The sequence below is a fragment of the Doryrhamphus excisus genome, linkage group LG2 (assembly GCF_037039965.1).
Source record: "Doryrhamphus excisus strain RoL-2023G ecotype Guam linkage group LG2, RoL_Dexc_Guam_v1.1, whole genome shotgun sequence".
In the NCBI taxonomy this organism is placed as follows: domain Eukaryota; kingdom Metazoa; phylum Chordata; class Actinopteri; order Syngnathiformes; family Syngnathidae; genus Doryrhamphus; species Doryrhamphus excisus.
Genome location: NC_136358.1, coordinates 3,607,442 through 3,628,877, shown reverse-complemented (window position 1 = coordinate 3,628,877; position 21,436 = coordinate 3,607,442). Strand labels below are relative to the sequence as shown.

General features: G+C 39.7%; 2 protein-coding genes across 2 annotated transcripts; both read right to left on the bottom strand.

Annotated features, from left to right (window-relative positions):
• Positions 1-11,052: 11,052 nt before the first annotated feature.
• lurap1l (leucine rich adaptor protein 1 like) lies at positions 11,053-14,268 on the bottom strand. The gene is made up of 2 exons (XM_058068863.2): positions 13,893-14,268; positions 11,053-11,696 (listed from the first exon to the last, which is right to left on the bottom strand). Exons 1-2 carry the CDS (start codon positions 14,109-14,111, stop codon positions 11,307-11,309), a joined length of 609 nt encoding a protein of 202 aa, XP_057924846.2. The 5' UTR covers positions 14,112-14,268; the 3' UTR covers positions 11,053-11,306.
• A 186-nt stretch (positions 14,269-14,454) lies between these two features.
• Positions 14,455-21,436, bottom strand: LOC131125539 (5,6-dihydroxyindole-2-carboxylic acid oxidase-like). Its single transcript, XM_058067181.2, has 7 exons — positions 21,057-21,436; positions 19,635-19,957; positions 17,744-17,948; positions 17,493-17,660; positions 15,662-15,841; positions 15,438-15,584; positions 14,455-15,352 (listed from the first exon to the last, which is right to left on the bottom strand). The coding sequence occupies exons 1-7, from the start codon at positions 21,412-21,414 to the stop codon at positions 15,165-15,167; spliced, it is 1,569 nt and encodes a 522-aa protein (XP_057923164.2). The 5' UTR covers positions 21,415-21,436; the 3' UTR covers positions 14,455-15,164.

Here is a 21,436-nt window from a genome sequence, read left to right as displayed (position 1 = left end):
AGGCAGCGAAAGGTCATGTTGTGTGCTAAACACTCCATGTTAGCATCACAAACAGTCTTGAACTGCTACACCATATGGAGTCTTTGGACTCCAAGGTGTTCAGCACACCTTTGCGTCTTCCTCTTTGGCATGTTTACCTTTCAGTTTGGAATGACATCACCATGTGGCTCAGGCGCGATAAGGCTTAGAGTGTAATCATGGCTTTTATGGGCTGTGTTTGAAGAATGCTGGTAGTGATGTTTGCAAAGGGTGGTAGAAGGTGTCGGACGTCATCAGTGTGAAATGAAGTGCAGTTCAATAGCATGCTGAACTATCGATGCGGTTTATAAATAAAAGCAACCTATTGATCGTACATGTAACGCCTCCAGCCCTCGATCGATATTTCAGTCGATGCTCCATCATTGTTGAGCAGACCCACAGATTCATTCATTCATTCATTTTCTACCGCTTTTTCCTCACGAGGGTCGCAGGGGGGTGCTGGAGCCTATCCCAGCTGTATTGGGGCGAGAGGCGGGGTACACCCTGGACTGGTCGCCAGCCAATCACAGGGCACATATAGACAAACAACCATTCACACTCACATTCATACCTATGGACAATTTGGAGTCACCAATTAACCTAGCATGTTTTTGGAATGTGGGAGGAAACTGGAGTACCCGGAGAAAACCCACGCATGCACGGGGAGAACATGCAAACTCCACACAGAGATGGCCGAGGGTGGAATTGAACTGTGAGGTCTGCGCGCTAACCTCTCGACCACCATGCCGCCTTCTTTTATTCATTTTTACTTATTTTATTTGATATTGTTATTATGATTGCTATGTATCTTGGTCTGAAAACCATGAAATAAACAACTGATTGACCTTCGGACCGGACTGGATTGTTGTATTGATGCCTGTCTGGCCACTTTTGCAGCTGTTCAGTTTATCTTAAAAAAACAAAAAAAAGGTGACGACATCTCACGTGTTTAGGTTAATGTATTTTATGGTGAGCCTGTGAGTACATGCAGGGAATCAAACTTTACAACAAACACACATCTGGGCTAAAATGAAACACAACATGTTGCATGGGGCCTTTAAATACAGTGAAACCGCAAAATGTGAAGAAACTCACCACCCAAGCATGCGCCTCCCTCTGCACACCCGGTTCCTTTCCATACAATTACAGCACTTTAACTTTGGACAGATTATTTCATTTCAATGGACACTTTGCTCACCTCCCAACAAGCGGGCGCTCGTACCGATGATGTCGATCCCTCGAGGGGGTGTTTAATTTGCACACCAACCTGAGAAAGAAAGCACGCAATCATCAAACAAGAAGAAAAAGTGGAATCGTTCCAACAGACTTGCATGAACGTGTGAAGGGTGTGGAGTTTATTTTCAGATAAATGTGATATGCAATATGCACGTATCCTTGGAAATGTGCTTTTGCACCATATTAAATATTAGACTTTACTTTAGAACAATAGTACTTACAGAATATAATAAACACAGATAGCCTATAGGGATTTTTGTTTTCCATGTATTTATATTTAATATTCAATAATGTACTGCAGGGGTCTCAAACATGCGGCCCGCAGGCCAAATGTGGCCTGCAGGACACTAGTTTGAGGCCCCTGCCTTGATATGAAAGTTTAATGTTAGTGCGGCCCGCGCAAGTTTGATATGGATGCCGTATGGTATCATGTACCCGGAAAAATGTTCATGTTAAAGGTTAAATAACTGTTAATAGTTATCCTCCCTATCCGTGTGGAAGTGGTAAGTTTTTGGCTTTTTTAAGTTTAAAGGAAATAACTTGGAGGCTACCGTTTAGGTCGCTAGCTCTCTAGTTTGCGAGTTAGCATGTGTCTCAAGACCCTGCAGTTGCGCAATATGTGTAAATAAAAAGAGTATAAATGTGACTATAGTCGTGTTTTGTCATGTCTACAGGGCTCTAATAATGCTTTGTTCATTTTCATCTGAAAAAAATAATTTGTCTACCCACCATATGTGGTTTCTTAATTTTTAATTATTTGCCGTTTTATTATTGTTATATTTATTTATTACTGATTGATTGATTTTCTTTATTCTTGATCTTATTTTGTGTAGAAAAATAAAAATGAAGATATTTGAGAACAGTGCAATGTTTTATCAGAGCTTTTCTTGTACAAAAATCGGACCTAAAGCAAAGTTTATTAATTTTTCTGTTTTTAATAAATGCGTTTTTTTTTTGTTTTTTTTGAAAACCTGATGCGGCCCAGCCTCGCCCAGACCCCAGCTCCAGTGTCCCCCAGGTAAATTGAGTTTGAGACCCCTGATGTACTGTATTTAAATGCAATTTCTATTTACCTATTTGTTAAAATGATACTATCACTTTCCATCCATCTGTTTTCTTCCAGTTATTGAGTTAGACAAATAGCAGGATTAACAAGAGATGCTGCAGGGTAGTCTTTAGCAAACGTACAGAACAAACTGAACATTACAGAAGATCACAGCGTCCTGAAGGCAAAATGTGTCGAACCATGCAAGTCACTTGTAAGAGAACGACCTGTAACCTTGTCCTTGTAAGTACTTCTACAATATCAGCAGTACAAATGGCCGCTTCTGTTTTAGTTGCACAGAACAGCTATATATCTACATGAGCAGACAAGCTCGGGGGGGGGGGGGGTTGCAATCATTAACAAGAGAGCCAACAGGGACAATGACAGGTCAGCTAAGTGGTAATTGCTGGATTGTCCTTTAAAGCTGCACTGTACTATTGATCGGCTGCGTTTTTAGTGCTTGCACAACCATGTGACTATGACACACTGCCGCGCTGCTATCAGTCACAGTTAAAGCCCCCCCCCCCCATTTCGTTGCAGACAAAGAAAGAACCGACTGTTGGCCCAGGGAGGCTTCATCAGTCCCAGGAGTTGGCTGAGACAGGTGGCTATCCCCACAGGGAATGTTCATGGGGGCTGGGAGTAATCGGAGACAAGTTGGGACAAAAAGCAGTGGTGTGGTTTTACAGCTGTTGCAAGGGAAGGCTAAACTGTTTCATGCAATTCAAGCTAAGCGGGTACTTGACTCGCTTTAGTGGCGTTCGTTTGAAACTTTCAGGGTGTTCTCAATGTGCTCCATCCAATCAGTGCTGTCAAACAACTGCTTTTGATACAACCAAAGAAAAACTACCAACTAATTAATTATGCTAATGGTTTTATTTCATTTGAACATGCATCAGATTACAATTGAATGCATCACATAATCAGTTCACAGTTCCACATGTCCAAAAGGAGTAGGAAGAAGCAAAGCTTATTAAATCCTACCCCTCCATCTGGTACTTTTACAATCAGTAACTGTTACATTTGTTCACTTCCTGCTTTCCATAATACAGTTTAAGGCAGGGGTCTCGAACTCAATTTACTTGAGGGGCCACTGGAGCTAGGGTCTGGGTGAGGCTGGGGCGAATCAGGTTTTCAAAAACAAAAAACAATACTTTTTCAGTGCTTTGATCTCGTTCGCTTGCGTATGGGCGGGGCAAAATCGCGACAATTTTGTCCGGTGTGCACGCAGCTTTAAGCTGTCATTTCTGTGTACATGAAACCATACGGCATCCATATAACTATTAAGGCGGGGGCCTCAAACTAGCATCCTGCGGGCCACATTTGGCCCGCGGGCCGCGAGTTTGAGACCACTGGTTTAAGGTTGTTTTTTTTTTTAATAATGCACCTCGTACTGAAGTACGAGTAAATATGAGCATCCAATGAAATAATGGGTACTCATCGTTGTGCATTGTTTGAGGTCCTTACTCGATCCATTCCATAGTTTGATTCCACATACTGAAATGCTATGGCTAGCATAACATAGTCCTAGCATAGAAGTGTTTCAAATGTAGTTCTTCCCTGAGGTCATATTTCTCCTCTCTTGTAGAGAAGTATTGGATGTAATTTTTAGGTAATTGGTTATTTTTAGCCTTATGCATTATTTTAGCTGTTTGAAGATGAACTATATCAGCAAGTTGAAGTATTTGTGATTTTAGAAATAAGGAGTTAGTATGTTCTCTGTAGGCGGCATTATGAATTATCCTTACTGACCTTTTTTTGCAGTACATTTAGTGAGTGAAGATTGTTTTTATAGTTATTACTCCATATTTCCACACAATAAGTAAGATATGGTAGAACCAGAGAGCAATAAAGAGTGTGGAGTGAAGTTTTGCTTTGTTCAATACTGAAATATTTCTGTCCACCTTATGTTGTATATTTGTAATATGGGGTTTCCAGCTCATATTTTCATCTATTGTCAACAATCAAATTGATGAATGTAAAAAGGATTTTAATGTTAATGCTCATTTATCCATTTCATTCATCATTTATACAGCATATACTGTATATATACACGAATGATGAATTTTCTATTAATTTTATTAAAAAAAACTAACATTTTTGACTTACTGGAATGGATGAATTGAATTTACATGACTTCTTATGGGCCTGCAACCCTAATGAAGATAAGCGGTATAGAAAATGGATGAATGGATGGACTTCTTATGGGAAAATTTGATGTGGATAGCGTACGTCTTGGTTAGAGTCAGACCTTCGGAATGCATTAATGATGCCAACTGTGGTTCCACTGTATTTGGAAAAATATGATTAACTAATAACTATTTGTTGCCAAAGCTACTGTCCTGTATAAGGTAAACACTATCAAAATCCTGGTTTCACTTTTATAAGTAGTACTTTGCATTTTTGTGTACTTTTATTATGAGAGAGACCAAGGATTTGGCCACAGAACGGACACAGGAGACCATTTTTCCTTTCCCCAAGAGGATGGCATCACATTCCCAGGAAGAACAGGGCAGGACAGTGCATCTGAGTGGTTGGGAAAATGAATGTCATTGTGGCAATATGTCTGCTCAATCAGTTATGAAGACCAGAGCATCACATTTTTTCGATTTAAAAGGAGTTGTGGAATGGAACGGTTGAGGCAGTTCAAATATTCAGTTCCTCAGCAGAATTCTTTCCGGGCCTATAAAAACAGACTCAAAATCCTAAGCAAACAGTTTCTTCGACTGCTATTCTCTGGGTCTCCATCAGGAAAAAGCCAAATGCGGGTCATATCATAAATCACACCTCGCTGTTTTACCTAAAGCAGGGGTCTCAAACTCAATTTACCTGGGGGCCACTGGAGCTAGGGTCTGGGTGAAGCTGGGCCGCATCAGGTTTTCCAATTTTTTAAATTAAAAACAGAAAAATATACAAACTTTTTCAGTGCTTTGGTTCCGATTTTCTACAATAAAAGCTCTGATAAAACATTCCACTGTTCTTAAAAATCTTAATTTTTATTTTTCTGCACAAAATATGATGAAAAATAAATAAACAAATCAAGAATAAAGAAAATCAATCAATCAGTAATAAATAAATATAATAATAATAATAATAAAACGGCAAATAATAAAAACTTAAGAAACCACATATAGTTGGTGGGTAGACAAATTATTTTTTTCAGATTAAAATGAACAAAGCATTATTAGAGCCCTGTAGACATGACAAAACACGACTATAGTCACATTTATACTCTTTTTATTTACAACATATTGCACAACTGCAGGGTCTTGAGCCACATGCTAACTCGCAAACTCGAGAGCTAGCGACCTAAACGGTAGCCTTCAAGTTATTTCCTTTAAACTTAAATAGCCAAAAACTTACCACTTCCACACGGATAGGGAGGATAACTATTAACAGTTATTTAACCTTTAACATGAACATTAATCAAACGTAATAATTTTTTCTGGGTACATGATACCATACAGCAGAGATCCCCAAACATTTTCCTGTGAGGGCCACATAACTTTTCCCTGCTCTGATGGGGGGCCGGGGTCAGTTTGTAGCAGGAAATGTAACGATTGCATGGGTGTCTAAACATAAACATTTATTATTTTCCAGAAAGCCACACAAAACCAAATATTAATAACCCTTTCCGGGATCTTCACGGAAAAAAATAAGTCGGAAATAAATAATAACACTATTAATAAAATAAATAATACTATTTGTGAAATAAATAATAACCAAATACTCTCTCTGGGGACTTCAAAGAAAAAACAAAGTCAGGAAATATTTAACAACACAATTATGAAATAAATATCATACTATAAATAGCTATCATACCTGTCTTTGTGACGGGATTCATAGTGTCGGCGCAGATTGTATTCTTTAAATACGACCACCGTCTCTTGACAGATGAGACAAACCGCTTTTTCTTTGCATTGAACAAAAAAATAATCGTTTGTCCACTGCAGGTTAAATACCCTGCATTCTGAATCAATTTTTCTCTTACCTAATCTTTTCGCCATTGTTCCACTGTATTTGACGGGGTGAGTCAAGGATTTTTTTTCTGGGAGGGGAGAGGGGTATTTATCTGGTGTTGCTCAGGGGGCCGGACCAAAAGTGGAGGCGCGCCGGATCCGGCCCGCGGGCCGTAGTTTGGGGACCCCTGCCATACAGCATCCATATCAAACTTGCGCGGGCCGCACTAACATTAAACTTTCATATCAAGGCGGGGGCCTCAAACTAGTGTCCTGCGGGCCACATTTGGCCCGTGGGCCGCGTGTTTGAGACCACTGACCTAAAGGGCCATGCTCCTGTGTTTGACCTGAATCCAAGGAATTTCTCAAAGCATTTGTCCGAGGGGACACATTTTTGTTAGTTTGTAAACCTCTACGCCGCTCCCTTGTTAATGACTCGCAGTCGTCATGTTGCCAGGAAACCCTTGAAAAGAGTTTTTGACCTTTTGGCTCTGTGATTGCTTGCGGGTCTGAAAGGAGGGGAGGCGGGATCGGGAGAGTCCTCCCAGAGTGTCACTTTAAGCGAACCCCGTCAAATCTGAAGCGTGAGAACATCTTGTGAGGATGTTTGGATTCAAAAATGGGTTGCATAAAAAGCATTTTGGGAATGGACGCAGGGAGCTTCAAAGCGTCCACGATAACGGAAGCACTTCCTGGTCATATCTACACCAGCAATAAAAAATGAGTCATGCAGTTCAACATTCACCCTCTAAAAATGTTAGTATTTGATGCTAAGTGCTAAAATATCTGGAGATACACATCATTAAGGCTGGATTTATCCTAGATCAGGGGTCTCAAACACGCGGCCCGCGGGCCAAATATGGCTCGCAGGACACTAGTTTGAGGCCCCCACCTTGATATGAAAGTTGAAGTTTGATATGGATGCTGTATGGTATCATGTACCCAGAAAAAATGATTACGTTTGATTAATGTTCATGTTAAAGGTTAAATAACTGTTAATAGTTATCCTCCCTATCCGTGTGGAAGTGGTAAGTTTTTGGCTTTTTAAGTTTAAAGGAAATAACTTGGAGGTTACTGTTTAGGTCGCTAGCTCTCGAGTTTGCGAGTTAGCATGTGTCACAAGACCCTGCAGTTGCGCAATATGTTGTAAATAAAAAAATAGTATAAATGTGACTTTAGTCGTGTTTTGTTCTAATAATGCTTTGTTAATTTTAATCTGAAAAAAATAATTTGTCTACCCACCAACTATATGTGGTTTCTTAAGTTTTAATTATTTGCCGTTTTATTATTATTATATTTATTTATTACTGATTGATTGATTTTCTTTGTTCTTGATTTGTTTATTTATTTTTCATCTTATTTTGTGTAGAAAAATAAAAAGTAAGATATTTGAGAACAGTGGAATGTTTTATCAGAGCTTTTCTTGTAGAAAATCGGAACCAAAGCAAAGTTTATTCATTTTTCTGTTTTTAATAAATGAGTTTTTTTTTTTTTAAAACTGGTGCGGCCTAGCCTCGCCCAGACCCTCGCTCCAGTGGCCCCCAGGTAAATTGAGTTTGAGACCCCTGTCCTAGATGAAATATGATAGTGAGGTGACTGAACAGAACTAATGAACTCGCTGCCTGTCTGGGAATGTGGATACAGTTGACGTACTCATAAGGGAACTCTTTTTAAAAGGGAACACATTTTTTTGCATTGAGTACGGCTGCAAAATGTTACAAAAAGTACCAGAACTTTGATAAAGAAGCTGAAAAACACGATTGAATTCAAGAAAGAACTTATAAAGTTAGCATCTTTTACATTAGGATTGTATTTGTAAATGTTTCTAATAAACACGGGGGGAAGAATTTAAGAGAAACACATTAGAAGCCAGTGTGAGTAATGATGATTGTAGCTGCAGTTGAAGTTTACAATAAAGTGAAAGTATGCATCTCTATCAATACACTCTTAGTTCACGTAGTTAACATCTAAAGTTATGCATGTTAACTAATTTAACGAACGAGGGTGAAACAGCGCCCGTGTAACCGGATAATCCATCTATCCGGTTTTCAAAAAAGGTAAAAATTTGTTAGTGTAGTTGTTTTGTATGTATTGCACATTTGCACAAGTGTATGAGAATAAAAGTCTGAAATTTACGAGAAAAAAGTACTCATTTATATTTTTATAAATATACAGACTGTATACATACTGTAAAATATTTAGTATTTTCATTTTTTAATAGATGTGTCTGCACCTACTTCACCAAAACAAATTCCTAGTATGTATTATACCTGGCAATAAAACCACTTCTGATTCTGATTTTACTTTTTTTTAAATTTTTTAAATAAATTTACAAGAATAAATGTTGTAATTTTACAACTTTTTCTGATAATTTTTTATTGAAAAACTTTTATTCTGAAAATATCCAACTTTTTTTCCCCCTGTGTAGCCCCAATACTCGGCTGTAGTTTTCTGCATGTAAAACTAATTATCTATAAATTGTGTTTTGTGTTAGTATTTTTGGGTGTCTGGAACAGATTCCTTGTATTTGCATTTTTTCTTATAGGAAAAAGGGATTCTGTTTTCATGCTTTTGGGTTTTCGTTTTTTCGCCTTTTTGGACAGATTAATGAGCGTTCCACTGAACTTTATTTAAAAGGACTAATAAAAAGATTAATGCTCGTTAGTTTTTGGTAACCTAAAGAAAGACAGAGCCCACTGTTAATTAAATCAGTATACAGTAGCTTGACAGTTGAGTATATTTACCACCAATCACCTCCTTTGACTTCCTCTCGATCCCTCCCTCCCCTTCTCAACCCTTACTCAAACAACCCATATCCTGTGTCGTCACATGGTTGCGGTGGTGACAGTTTCCCAGATTCCAGACAGTCCGAGTTACATTTTAGAGCACGAGCCCGACCACGGTGTTGAATTTTCTGATAGTTCCCTGCTCAAAGTCTCAACTGTAAAGGAACGTAATTGTAGTCAGCCAGTGAAGAATATAATTGTTTTGCACTCTTCATCTCTTTGTTGGGGTTACTTTTAAGCCGCGGAATGTCAGTCAACTCTGGAAGTGTAATTGCAAACAGAAAGAAGAAACTTTGACGGTACTGCGGGTTGCCACACTAGACGGAAATAATGCAACAAAAAAAAAAGTTTTTCTAAATGCTTGCTACACACTGAAATTGACGTTCTTCCTGAACCGATATTCAGCTCAAAACCAATCAATTACCTTTTAAAGATAACATAATATTATAGGCAATATCAATGTAATGGAAAAAGCTAGAATAAGTGTAATGTCTCCTGTTTGAAATACAATTACAAGTCATTACGGATCTTCCCAAAAAGACAACAAAAAACGAGTCAAACCTGTTCGGACTGTGTTAGTATTAAAGCTAAGAATTTGTAATTAGTGTGATCTTCCATTAAGAAGAGTTGTACAGTTTAAGTTAAAGCTTAGGTTTGCATGAGATAAAGGCAGCATAAACCCGCCTGAAGCAGCTTTGCACTTGTAGTGAGACAAAGTTTACAAGCGTGTTTAAAGTGTCTGGATTAAGGGAGTGGATCTCTATGGAACTAATGGGACACGGTGAGTGCATGCTTCATTATTGGAGCACCAAGCCATTTTACAAAAAAGAAAAAAAAAAAAGACAATAAAACTCGAGTAACAAATCACAAATATATTATGTCATTTACTCAGTAAGAATCATCAGCAATCAGTACAAAACAAGGCCGCAACTGACACAATTTAAAGCTAAAATGACGTGTTTTTAATGTACATTTTTATGTTTAAAAAAAAAAAAAAAGTGCCCACATGGTAAACATGTGTTTCACACAAGAACAATGCCCCTCAGGCTAAAATTATCTACCAGGCAACAAATATAGCTTTGGTTTTCAGTCAAGCATGTGTGCTGTAAATGCGCACTTAATCTTAAATTGCTTTTTTTACATACTTTCAGACTACAGTCTTTGTTCGAGGTTTATGGGAATAACTATTATTTAATTATGACCATTTATGTGTTGCTCAGGATTTGGCACACGAACACACCAATTAAAACCTCCTGAAATATCCAATGCTAAATCTTGCTCTTGGGTTGTCTGATTATAGATGCCGGGACCTTTAAATAAGCGGATAAATGTATCACTTCGATTGTTCGATAGTGGGAGTCTAACACAAAACTGGGTTCCTGTCGAAATATTGCTACTTCTTTCAGCTAATGACAAGTCCGAGGTACCATTGCCAAGTTGCAAAAGTCAATAGTTAGGGTTCCAAAAGTTGAGGGTACCACCTGAAGGTTAAATTTGTGTTAGAATTCCTTAAATTTCTACCCACTAGATCTAGTAAGTAGACAGTGAAGCACCTTTTCCGAGGCTCAAGGGATACAGTTATGTTCCCCAAACTGTTGTGTCAAGGCCGCCAAAGTAGTAACTGTGAAGGTACCACAAAAAAAACAAAGGTTGAATTAGTCATAACATTGCAACTCTTTAGGAGTAATGACTAGACTCCAAGGTACCTTTGGTCAGACTAAGTGGATACAATCCCAAATTGTAAAACTGAAGTGTCAACGGTCCAGAAGTTGTAACAATGAGGACACTTCCTAAAAAAAACAGACCATTGTAAATCTGAAAGTTTTCCATTTGCATCCAAAAAACTAACTAACTAGTATAACATTTGGACTAATCATTGGACTGTAAAGTACAGTTAACAGCCAAGGATCCAAAAGCAGAACATTTTAGGTTACGATCCAGTAAGACACAACTTCTAACTTCTTAAATTTTGAGTTTGCTGTGAATTTTCAAAACCCTGAGGAAAGCCGCTGGTCCCTTGAAGAGTCGGGTTTGCTACATTTTCTGAGTGTACAGTACTGAATAAATTAAGTAAATAAATAGGTTCTATACACCTGACACGCAAGGTTACCATAAAAGACATTACCAGTTAAAGAGGTTTGGGTGTGACCTAAGTGGTTTGGTGTGGCAAGTTACAGAATTTAAAGGACAAAAAAAAAGTCACAAGTGAGTCATGTGTTAATTTAAAAAAAAACAAGACCACAATGAAAAAAAACATATTATTTATCCAAAGCAGTAGTATTCATCAGATTCCACCCCCAGTTTCAGTGGCGATTTACTGAAGGTGTGGCCATCTATTAAGGATTTATCCACCAAACAGTCCAGATTGGACGGTGAAGGATCTTCTGGTAGATCTTCAGCGAGTGTGTCCAGATAGCTGCCCACAGACAGAGCGTCCAAGCCGTCGCTGTTAGCGTCGTTCAAGCTGCTGAGGCTGCCTCCCAACGAGACGCCATCCTGGCTGTCGGACAAACTGTACAGACTACCCGACAGGCTGCCCTCTTGGCTGGCCACGCCCCCCTTGTCATCGATCATCCAACGGATGGACTCTATGCCCTCGTTGATGGACAGGAGCTGATGCATTAGTTTGACGTCGATGGCGCGCAGGTTGGCCTGAGGGGGAGATACTCGTGTTAGACTTAGCGTCACCATGACAACTTGTACTTGAAGCACTCAAGCTTTCAGTTTGACATATTTCAACCTAAGCGTTCAGACAAACAACAGTATAACTGATTAGTTAACGTTCAAAACAAGTGTGAGAAATTCCAAGACATCTTGACCAGTGTGTTAGGTTAGCATCAACATAATAAAGCTGCTGCTGCCAAAATATCAACAATAACAGTTTATAGTAGTGATTGACCAATAATTCATTCATTTTCTACCGCTTTTTCCTCACGAGTGTCGCGGGGGGTGCTGGAGCCTATCCCAGCCATCTTCGGGCGAGAGGCGGGGTACACCCTGGACTGGTGGCCAGCCAATCACAGGGCACATATAGACAAACAACCATTCACACTCACATCCAAAGCCCTTTTATATCTTATTATAAACACTCTGTTGTGAAAACAGTCATTTTCAACATCAATGGTGTCCAGCCAATCACAGGGCACATATAGACAAACAACCATTCACACTCACATTCATACCTATGGACAATTTGGAGTGGCCAATTAACCTAGCATGTTTTTGGAATGTGGGAGGAAACCGGAGCACGGGAAGAGGGTGGAATTGAACCCTGGTCTCCTAGCTGTGAGGTCTGCGTGCTAACTACACGGCCGCCGTGCCGCCCTTGACCAATAATATATTTTGATACATATCGGCATCAGACTGTTTTTTTTTTTTTTAAATATAAGACTCCGGCTCTGGTGCAACCTGGACTGAAACCAAAACAAAAAAAAAACCAAAACATTGTAACTCCTCTCTTATGGAGCGTGAATGAAGTAGTATGAATAGCATAGTTTAGCAGAGCATGCTGTATGTGTGTAACTGTATGAATGCGTTTTCACCATGTTGTGTTTTACCGCTTGTTAATGTCAGAGTGTTTTACAATGCTAAACATCGACAGGAAGCAAGCCCGTCCATGATCGGGATCGCCAGTCCACTGTGACCCCCCCACCCGTCAACCCCCGACCGCTTCATGGCCTTGGTGCTATTTTATTGCGACTCTCTCGGGTACAAAAGAGACAACACTGGTACGCAAAACAGGTCTCAGCCAGGAAACAGACGGTATCTAGGTTTCTTGGAAGTACAACCGCAACAACCAAGTTTCCGACATACAAACAGATGGGAGTCAATGTTGCCGTCTACATCTCCATAAAGCCTCTCAAGCTCAAATCCTGGTCTGCAAGTCTTCAAAAACCATGACCATCTGCTGAGCAATCCTAATTCCTTTTGAAGCTGTACTTAAATGGAGGAGCTAGCGGTGACTGTACCCATCATGAAGGCGTATTTATGATATTCAACAGTAAAGATGGTTTCAAGTGTGAATGACTTTGTTGAAGGTGCTCTGGAAAGACAGTAGAATGGCTTTTTTTTGCATGTAACAGTCACACAGTGATGTTTTGAATGAAAGAGCATTCTGTGCAAATTGAAAGGAAATTTGCAACCACTAGAACTGTTCAACTGGTAGCCCACAGACGGAATGCTGCCCGTGGAATGACGTCACAACTCTTGTCATCCGAATTTTTGGAAGGTGTCTAATATAGAAATTTTCTGCTATTATGATAAAAGCAAATTAAAACCACACAATGAATCCTGATATACCATTGGTTTGTTTTCCAGAGACAAGATGATAATGGGGTGACATGATGTGTGTGGGTGACAGGCGTGGCGTGTTTATACTGTCCACAGACAGGAATGGCAACGTGTTCAGTGCCATTGTGGAAAATTCTGGGTAGTTACTTCTCCCAACACACAATGAACACCACTTATTAGCATGGAAGCGACAAGCAACATCATTCCGGGGCCCAACTTTGATGTGATATTCAAATTAAATTTCTCAAATTCATATACATTTACATTAAATTTTATTTTATTATTTACTAAACTTGTAATTTTTAAAAACCTGAGTGTCATTATCTTCATTTGCTTCTGAAAATTCAGTCCAGTGCTCTTATCATATCCATTAAAAACAGCACCCATGCAAATTTCTCCATCCGAGGTTGCTATGATATGCTGTAATGTATTAATTCAACAGCACGTGCGAGCATTTATTCCCAATGAAATGGGGGATTTCCATATTTAGTCGTAACAGGAAGCTTATACCCAGAAAAGACAAATATGTATTATTATAAATGAAGTTTATACACTTACCATTTCTTGTTTGAGGATGAGCATTTTGCTCTCCAGTCGTTTAAAATCCGAAGAATTTGCCAGAATCTTGCCATATCCTGCACGCGCTGCTGCTGTTGATGATGTCCCATTGTTGTGCTTTGCTCCAACAAGGCAGCGAATGAGACTTTCCGGAACTTTGCGACCCAATTTGGTCTCGATGTCCTTCAATTCGGGAAACAAATTGCCGTCCTCATCCATGACAAGTGTTTAATAAGAGTTTAAACGAGTTGAAATAAAATGGCGCCCACTGAAAGACTAGGATCTAGGATACAGTGTCGTGACCGCGTCGTGCCAACTTCATTCATGTTATGATGTGAGAACAAATGACTTGACTGCGCTCGAAATGCTGCTTCACTTACCACTGTGGCGTCCTAACACGACTTTATTATGTCGGGGGAGGGCCGCCATGGGACCTCCCTCTGAAACGAGAGACTGAGCAGACAGGTGAACCATGACAGTGACGTCACATGACCACACCTTCAACCGGGAAAAAACTTCCGTGTTTAATTATTTAAAACAAAAACAAAAATTAAATATGTTGTATTTTCAATACATTGTGTTTAACACACATAGGAGGAAAAACTGATAGATTTATACAAGAGCTGGCACATTTTATTTCATTTGTTTTAAGTGTCTCGCCATGAAATGGATCCAAAAATGCACCACGACTCATTCGTGTGCTTTACAGCAGCAAACAGGACTGCAGTGCCACCCAATGGGCAAATGGTGCTATTACAAACATATTTGCCACAGTTTTTGACAAAATGTGCCTGGGGCATAAATCATAGTTGTGTTTTCATGAGTTACGAGCATTGTAGCTGTATAATAAATTGTGTTTATTTTTACATGATATATTTGAATATTATTTGCACCAAAATAGGTCTAGTCTAGCAAGTCTGCATCAACTTAAACATGCGAAACCAATCAACTTCCAACACAAAGATCTCTCTGTTCAGTATATAAATAAGCAGTGTTGTATTGAAGAGGCACATACGGTGACAAAATTACAAAAACAACATTATTATATGATACAGTATTGTAATGACAGTTAGGGGTATTATGTGACATGTTTGCACATGTGATGCAGTGGGGAGATATGTTCCGGGGTTGGGAAGGAAAAGGGTAAGAGACAGGAAGTAAGCCAGAACCCGGATGTTAGTTAGTTAACAGTAGCCCTTGTTAAGAAGCTTGGTTCTTTTGTGCTCAGACCGCTGGTCTGGTGTTTGGCTGAGCCAAGAGTGCTACAGTATATTAGACGACAGATTGGCCTTTGACGTCCCCATAGCGCTGGTACTGGTCCTCGAGGAGCGGTTGGCGGCCCTCTGCCATGGACGCGCGGGAACGCATGACACAGGTGGTGGCAACAAAGATGGTAGCGACGAGGAGTAGGGCGGCGATGACGCACATTGTGATGATTTCAATCATTGTGAACGCTTGACCTAAAAAAAAAAAAAATTAAAAAATGTGTATAGTATTTTGATAACATGAATATGGATTATTCACACTATATTGAATTTTGCATACCTGGCCATTCAACTTCATAGGAGTAACCCAGATTTTCAGGGGCGGTTACAAACATCTCAACGTTGCTAACCGGGGGCCAAAAAGGCACTATATTGTATCCCCTGTTGTGACCAATAGGAGCGTTTTCTTCAGGGTATACAGCCGAACCTGTCGTGAAATGTTTAAAATCAGCGTCAAAACTGACGAGACAGTGGTAAAGATACGTTTGAAGTCGTCGGTATTACCTGGGTTATGCCTTCTCAGCCATTCGTCGAATATAGCGTCTGTGTAGGTGTGCAGCAACACAAAGATGGGGTCGTTGGGTGAAAGGTGGGTCTGTCCCCCGGTGCCGTTCAGGAAGAGGTGAGCCAGGTTATGGAGGCTCCTCACCACGGGATCATAGTTACCCTTGGGGGCGCTGTAGCCTTAAAAAACAGAATCTATATGCTTAACTGCATCCCAGTGATACACAAACTTCAAGATGAACCAGATGTCCATGAGTGGGATTGAACCAAAGCCCTATCCAACCATCCAACCATCCATCCATCCATCCATCCAACCATCCAACCATCCATCAATCCAACCATCCATCCATCCATCCATCCATCCATCCAACCATCCAACCATCCAACCATCCAACCATCCAACCATCATCCATCCATCCATCCATCCAACCATCCATCCATCCAGCCAACCATCCATCCATCCATCCATCATCCATCCATCCATCCATCCAACCATCCGTCCATCCATCTGTCCATCCATCCATCCGTCCAACCATCCAACCGTCCATCCGTCCAACCGTCCGTCCATCCATCCAACCATCCATCCATCCATCCATCCATCCATCCATCCATCCAACCATCCAACCATCCATCCAACCATCCATCCATCCATCCATCCATCCAACCATCCATCCATCCATCCATCCATCCAACCATCCATCCATCCATCCATCCATCCATCCATCCATCCAACCATCCAACCATCCATCCACCCATCCACCCATCCACCCATCCACCCATCCATCCATCCGTCCATCCGTCCAACCGTCCAACCGTCCAACCGTCCGTCCGTCCATCCATCCAACCATCCATCCATCCATCCATCCATCCATCCATCCATCCAACCATCCATCCATCCAACCATCTATCCATCCAACCATCCATCCATCCATCCATCCATCCATCCAACCATCCAACCATCCATCCACCCATCCACCCATCCATCCAGCCATCCATCCAACCATCCATCCATCCATCCATCCATCCATCCATCCATCCATCCATCCATCCATCCATCCATCCATCCATCCATCCATCCATCCATCCATCCCGCTATTGCCTCACGAGGGTCGCGGGGGTGCTGGAGCCTATCCCAGCTGTCTTCGGGCGAGAGGCGGGGTACACCCGCATTCATACCAATGGAAAATTTGGAGTCACCAATTAACCTAGCATGTTTTTGGAATGTGGGAGGAAACCGGAGTACCCGGAGAAAACCCACGCATGCACGGGGAGAACATGCAAACTCCACACAGAGATGGCTGGTCTGTATATCAATCCCATTTAGGAAAAAGCTGCGCTAGATGCTTTGTTAGCTTGTTGCTTTTGCAACGTACTTGCTGAAGATGCCAAGGAGTTTCTTATGTGCAAAACAAGCACCCCACCACTGAGCTCTATCGTCAATGGCTGTTCCTAAATGGATGTTTTAAATGATGTGACCTCCGACTGTACCATCTCATTCAGTCATTGAGTGGTTCCCAGATTTTAAATTGTTGTCCCCAAAGTTTGTTGTTACAGGACTTGGATCATTGGTTGGTCATTTTTTAGCCCCTGTTCAAAAAGTCATAGGTCGGTCTGAATGTCTTTGACAATATTATTATTATTTATAGCCGGCAAACGGTTGCATTGGTGCCATAGTTATATGTGCCCTGTGATTGATTGGCGACCAGTCCAGGGTGTACCCTACCTTTCGCCCGAAGACAACTGGGATAGGCTCCAGCATGCCTGGGACCCTCGTGAGAATAAGCGGTACAGAAAATGAATGGATGATTCAAATGGCGATGGTGCTACTTACCTTCTATTGTGTTTCTGAAGCTTTCCGAGGACGTGGAGTAGTATGGCGGTGTATCAAAAGCATCCACTTGCAGGCAGTCAGCTACATCCTCAGGCTCGGGTAGACGTTGGACCATGGGTCTGTTCACATTCCCTGCAGGGTTCCGTCTTATCGGTGACGTCTCAGTGCCTAACAAGAGAGATAGAGACATAGACGCTAGCTGACTAGCTTAAGGGTATCACTTTGTACATCATCAACAACAATGGTCGTACTGTTGCAAATAGTTCCCAGCGTGTCGTAGTCATCCACGCTCTCGCAGATGACCCTCCACTGCGAAAAGATGGAGTTGGGGCTGAGGGAGTTGATGTCAAAGCTGCTCCGGGCGCCCATGAGATCGTCTGTGCAGATGTCACATGTGTTGCCCCCAATGGCGAAGTTCCAGTAGGGTAGGGCGAACGTGGGGTCCTGCAGCATGTCCTGGTTGTTGTTTTATAAAAGAGAAATCAAAATAAATGGACTGGGGACAATGATTGACATATGACTGCATAATGGTTAGCGAGCAGACCTCACAGGTAGGAGACCAGGGTTCAATTCCACCCTCGGCCATCTCTGTGTGGAGTTTTGCATGTTCTCCCCGTGCATGCGTGGGTTTTCTCCGGGTACCCCGGTTTCCTCCCACATTCCAAAAAACATGCTAGGTTAATTGGCGACTCCAAATTGTCCATAGGTATGAATGTGAGTGTGAATGGTTGTTTGTCTATATGTGCCCTGTGATTGACTGGCGACCAGTCCAGGGTGTACCCTGTCTCACGCTCGAAGACAGCTGGGATAGGCTCCAGCACCCCCCGTGACCCTCGTGAGGATAAGCGGTAGAAAATGAATGAATGAATATTCCACACTTTTTTATATCAATGTACCTCGTACCGAAGTACGAGGTACAAAACAAAACAAAACCTTAAACTGTATTATGGAAAGCAGGAAGTGAACAAATGTAACAGTTATTGATTGTAAAAGTACCAGATGGAGGGGTAGGATTAAAAAAAAAGCCAAAAAAAAATTAAAAATAAAAAAAAACAAAACAAAACCTTAAACTGTATTATTGAAAGCAGGAAGTGAACAAATGTAACAGTGATTGATTGTAAAAGTACCAGATGGAGGGGTAGGATTAAAAAAAAAAACAAAAATTAAAAAAAAAAAAAAACTTAAACTGTATTATGGAAAGCAGGAAGTGAACAAATGTAACAGTGATTGATTGTAAAAGTACCAGATGGAGGGGTAGGATTAAAAAAAAAAAAAGATAAATAAAAAAAAATAAAAAAAAAACTTAAACTGTATTATGGAAAGCAGGAAGTGAACAAATGTAACAGTGACTGATTGTAAAAGTACCAGATGGAGGGGTAGGATTAAAAAAAAAAAAAAAAAAAAAAATTAAAAAAAAAAAAAACAAAACCTTAAACTGTATTATTGAAAGCAGGAAGTGAACAAATGTAACAGTGATTGATTGTAAAAGTACCAGATGGAGGGGTAGGATTAAAAAAAAAACAAAAATTAAAAAAAACAAAAAAAACAAAACAAAACCTTAAACTGTATTATTGAAAGCAGGAAGTGAACAAATGTAACAGTGATTGATTGTAAAAGTACCAGATGGAGGGGTAGGATTTAAAAAACAAAAACAAAAATAAAAAAAAACTAAAACAAAACAAAACAAAACCTTAAACTGTATTATGGAAAGCAGGAAGTGAACAAATGTAACAGTTATTGATTGTAAAAGTACCAGATGCAGGGGTAGGATTTAATAAACTTTGCTTCTTCCTACTCCTTTTGGACATGTGGAACTGTGAACTGATGCATTCAATTGTAATCTGATGCATGTTGAAATGAAATAAAACCATTACCATATATAGACCACCCAATGACTGCATAAACAGTGACTTGCAAATAAGTTGCTTAAACTACTGTGCCTGTGTCCACATCCATAAATTGCGGCATTCAGGAACCCACTGTGTTTAATTGCTGTTGACTTATTTTGAAAGCGTTGCTGGAAATTTTTCCACAGTGCTCATCTTTTAATGTGTGAAATGTGCATCCTAAATTTGCATATCCTGGTGCGTCTTTCTTAAACAAACAGGAAATTTAGTTGTAGTCAGTGGTGGTAGAGCTCACCTGCATGTCCCTCTCTAGCTGGATTAGGTGGTACCGATGCCAGGTGACAAAACCAGGACCCTCATGGGAGAAATCCACCCCTCCGAAACTTGGCTGTCCGGCCCCCAGGAAAGTCTTACTGACAGAGTAGTAATGACTCCACACAAAGTAGTTGTAGATGGTGACGTTCTCGAACTGTGTTGTGTTTCCATCTGGGCCGAAAATCTCTGCATAGCGCCGGGTGGCGATGACCAGGTCAGGATGTACGGTCCGCTTGGCCCGGTCCAAGGCATCCACGAAGGCCAGCTTCTCCTGAGCGCTGAGTTGCATTACGTTTCTCCTCACTGGAGCATGAATTGGGAATGGATTAAGTGAGTTAGTCATGCGTTCACTGGGAATGTGTGGTTAACAAGCGTGAGGAATCCTGGAAAAACATGAATGATATGTTCTTTCGCTGTTTTTTTTTCCTTTTTGTTGTAGCTACATTCGCTGGCCACTACATTAGGTACCCTAATGAGAGTCACTGCCATCAATATCTCAAATAATAATAACTCAAATATGTCAGCTACATGATGGGCCATATATATTTTATTATAATAATATAGGTTAGTATTTTTAATTTATGTATATATGGACAACAATACAATAAAATGAAATGCATTACATTGAAAACATGTATAACTACAGATACACAAATTATTATGTATTTATTATTATTATAATTATAAATTATGTATATTATATATAAATAATATTATATATTATATATAATTATATACATAATTTTATAATTATATATATTAATATATTAATTATTATAATAATTACTTATTTTTTGTCTTTTTTATTATTTATGATTTATTTATTATTATTATCATTATTAATTACATATATATATTATATATATATATATATATTACATATATATTATATATAATTATATAAATAATTGTATAATATATATATTGAAAAATAATTATTATAATAATTATTATTACAATTACTTATTTTACTTAATTTTGTATCTTTTTTATTATTTATTATTATTATAATTATTAATTATATATATAAATGATATTATATACATTACATATAATTATATAAATAATGTTATAATTATATATAATAATATATTAATTATTATAATTATTATATAATTACTTATTTTACTTAATTTGTTATCTTTTTATTATTTTATTTATCTGTCATGTACTAAAATAAAGTATATGAATATATAGATTGATATAAATGATAAAATATATATTTTTTACCCCTTATTACTTGTTACTCTTTATTGTTATGTATTGCCTATATTTTATTATGATATGATTTATACTTATTAGCATCATTTTATGTTTGACAGAATAATAAAACCAAGGAACTTATATTTCATTTCATATTTATGCTGTATACACAAGTTAAAAATAGACAATGCAGACTCACCAACGGTCACCCTCTGGTCACAGTTGGTTCCGGTCCATCCATGTCTGCACCGACCGCAGTTAAAACCACCAAAGTTGCCATTGCACTGACACGTCCGACTGAAGAACCGCGCTGGCCACCGCTCCCGATCATCCCGTCCATCGTGCGGGTACTGGGGACCGTGGGGGCTCGCGTCCACCTCCACAGACACGCATTGACCTCGGCCCTCTCTGGAGCCACACGGGTCGTCGTCTGGGCCTGACGGGGAAGGGCAACACTCTCCGCTCTGAAGCCCCTCAGGTGTCACACACTCTCTGGGGAACTGGGCCCCCACCATGAGAAGGGAGCCCACCAGGACCAGTAAGCAGCACTGCCACATTGTGTCCAAATAACCAAGTGAA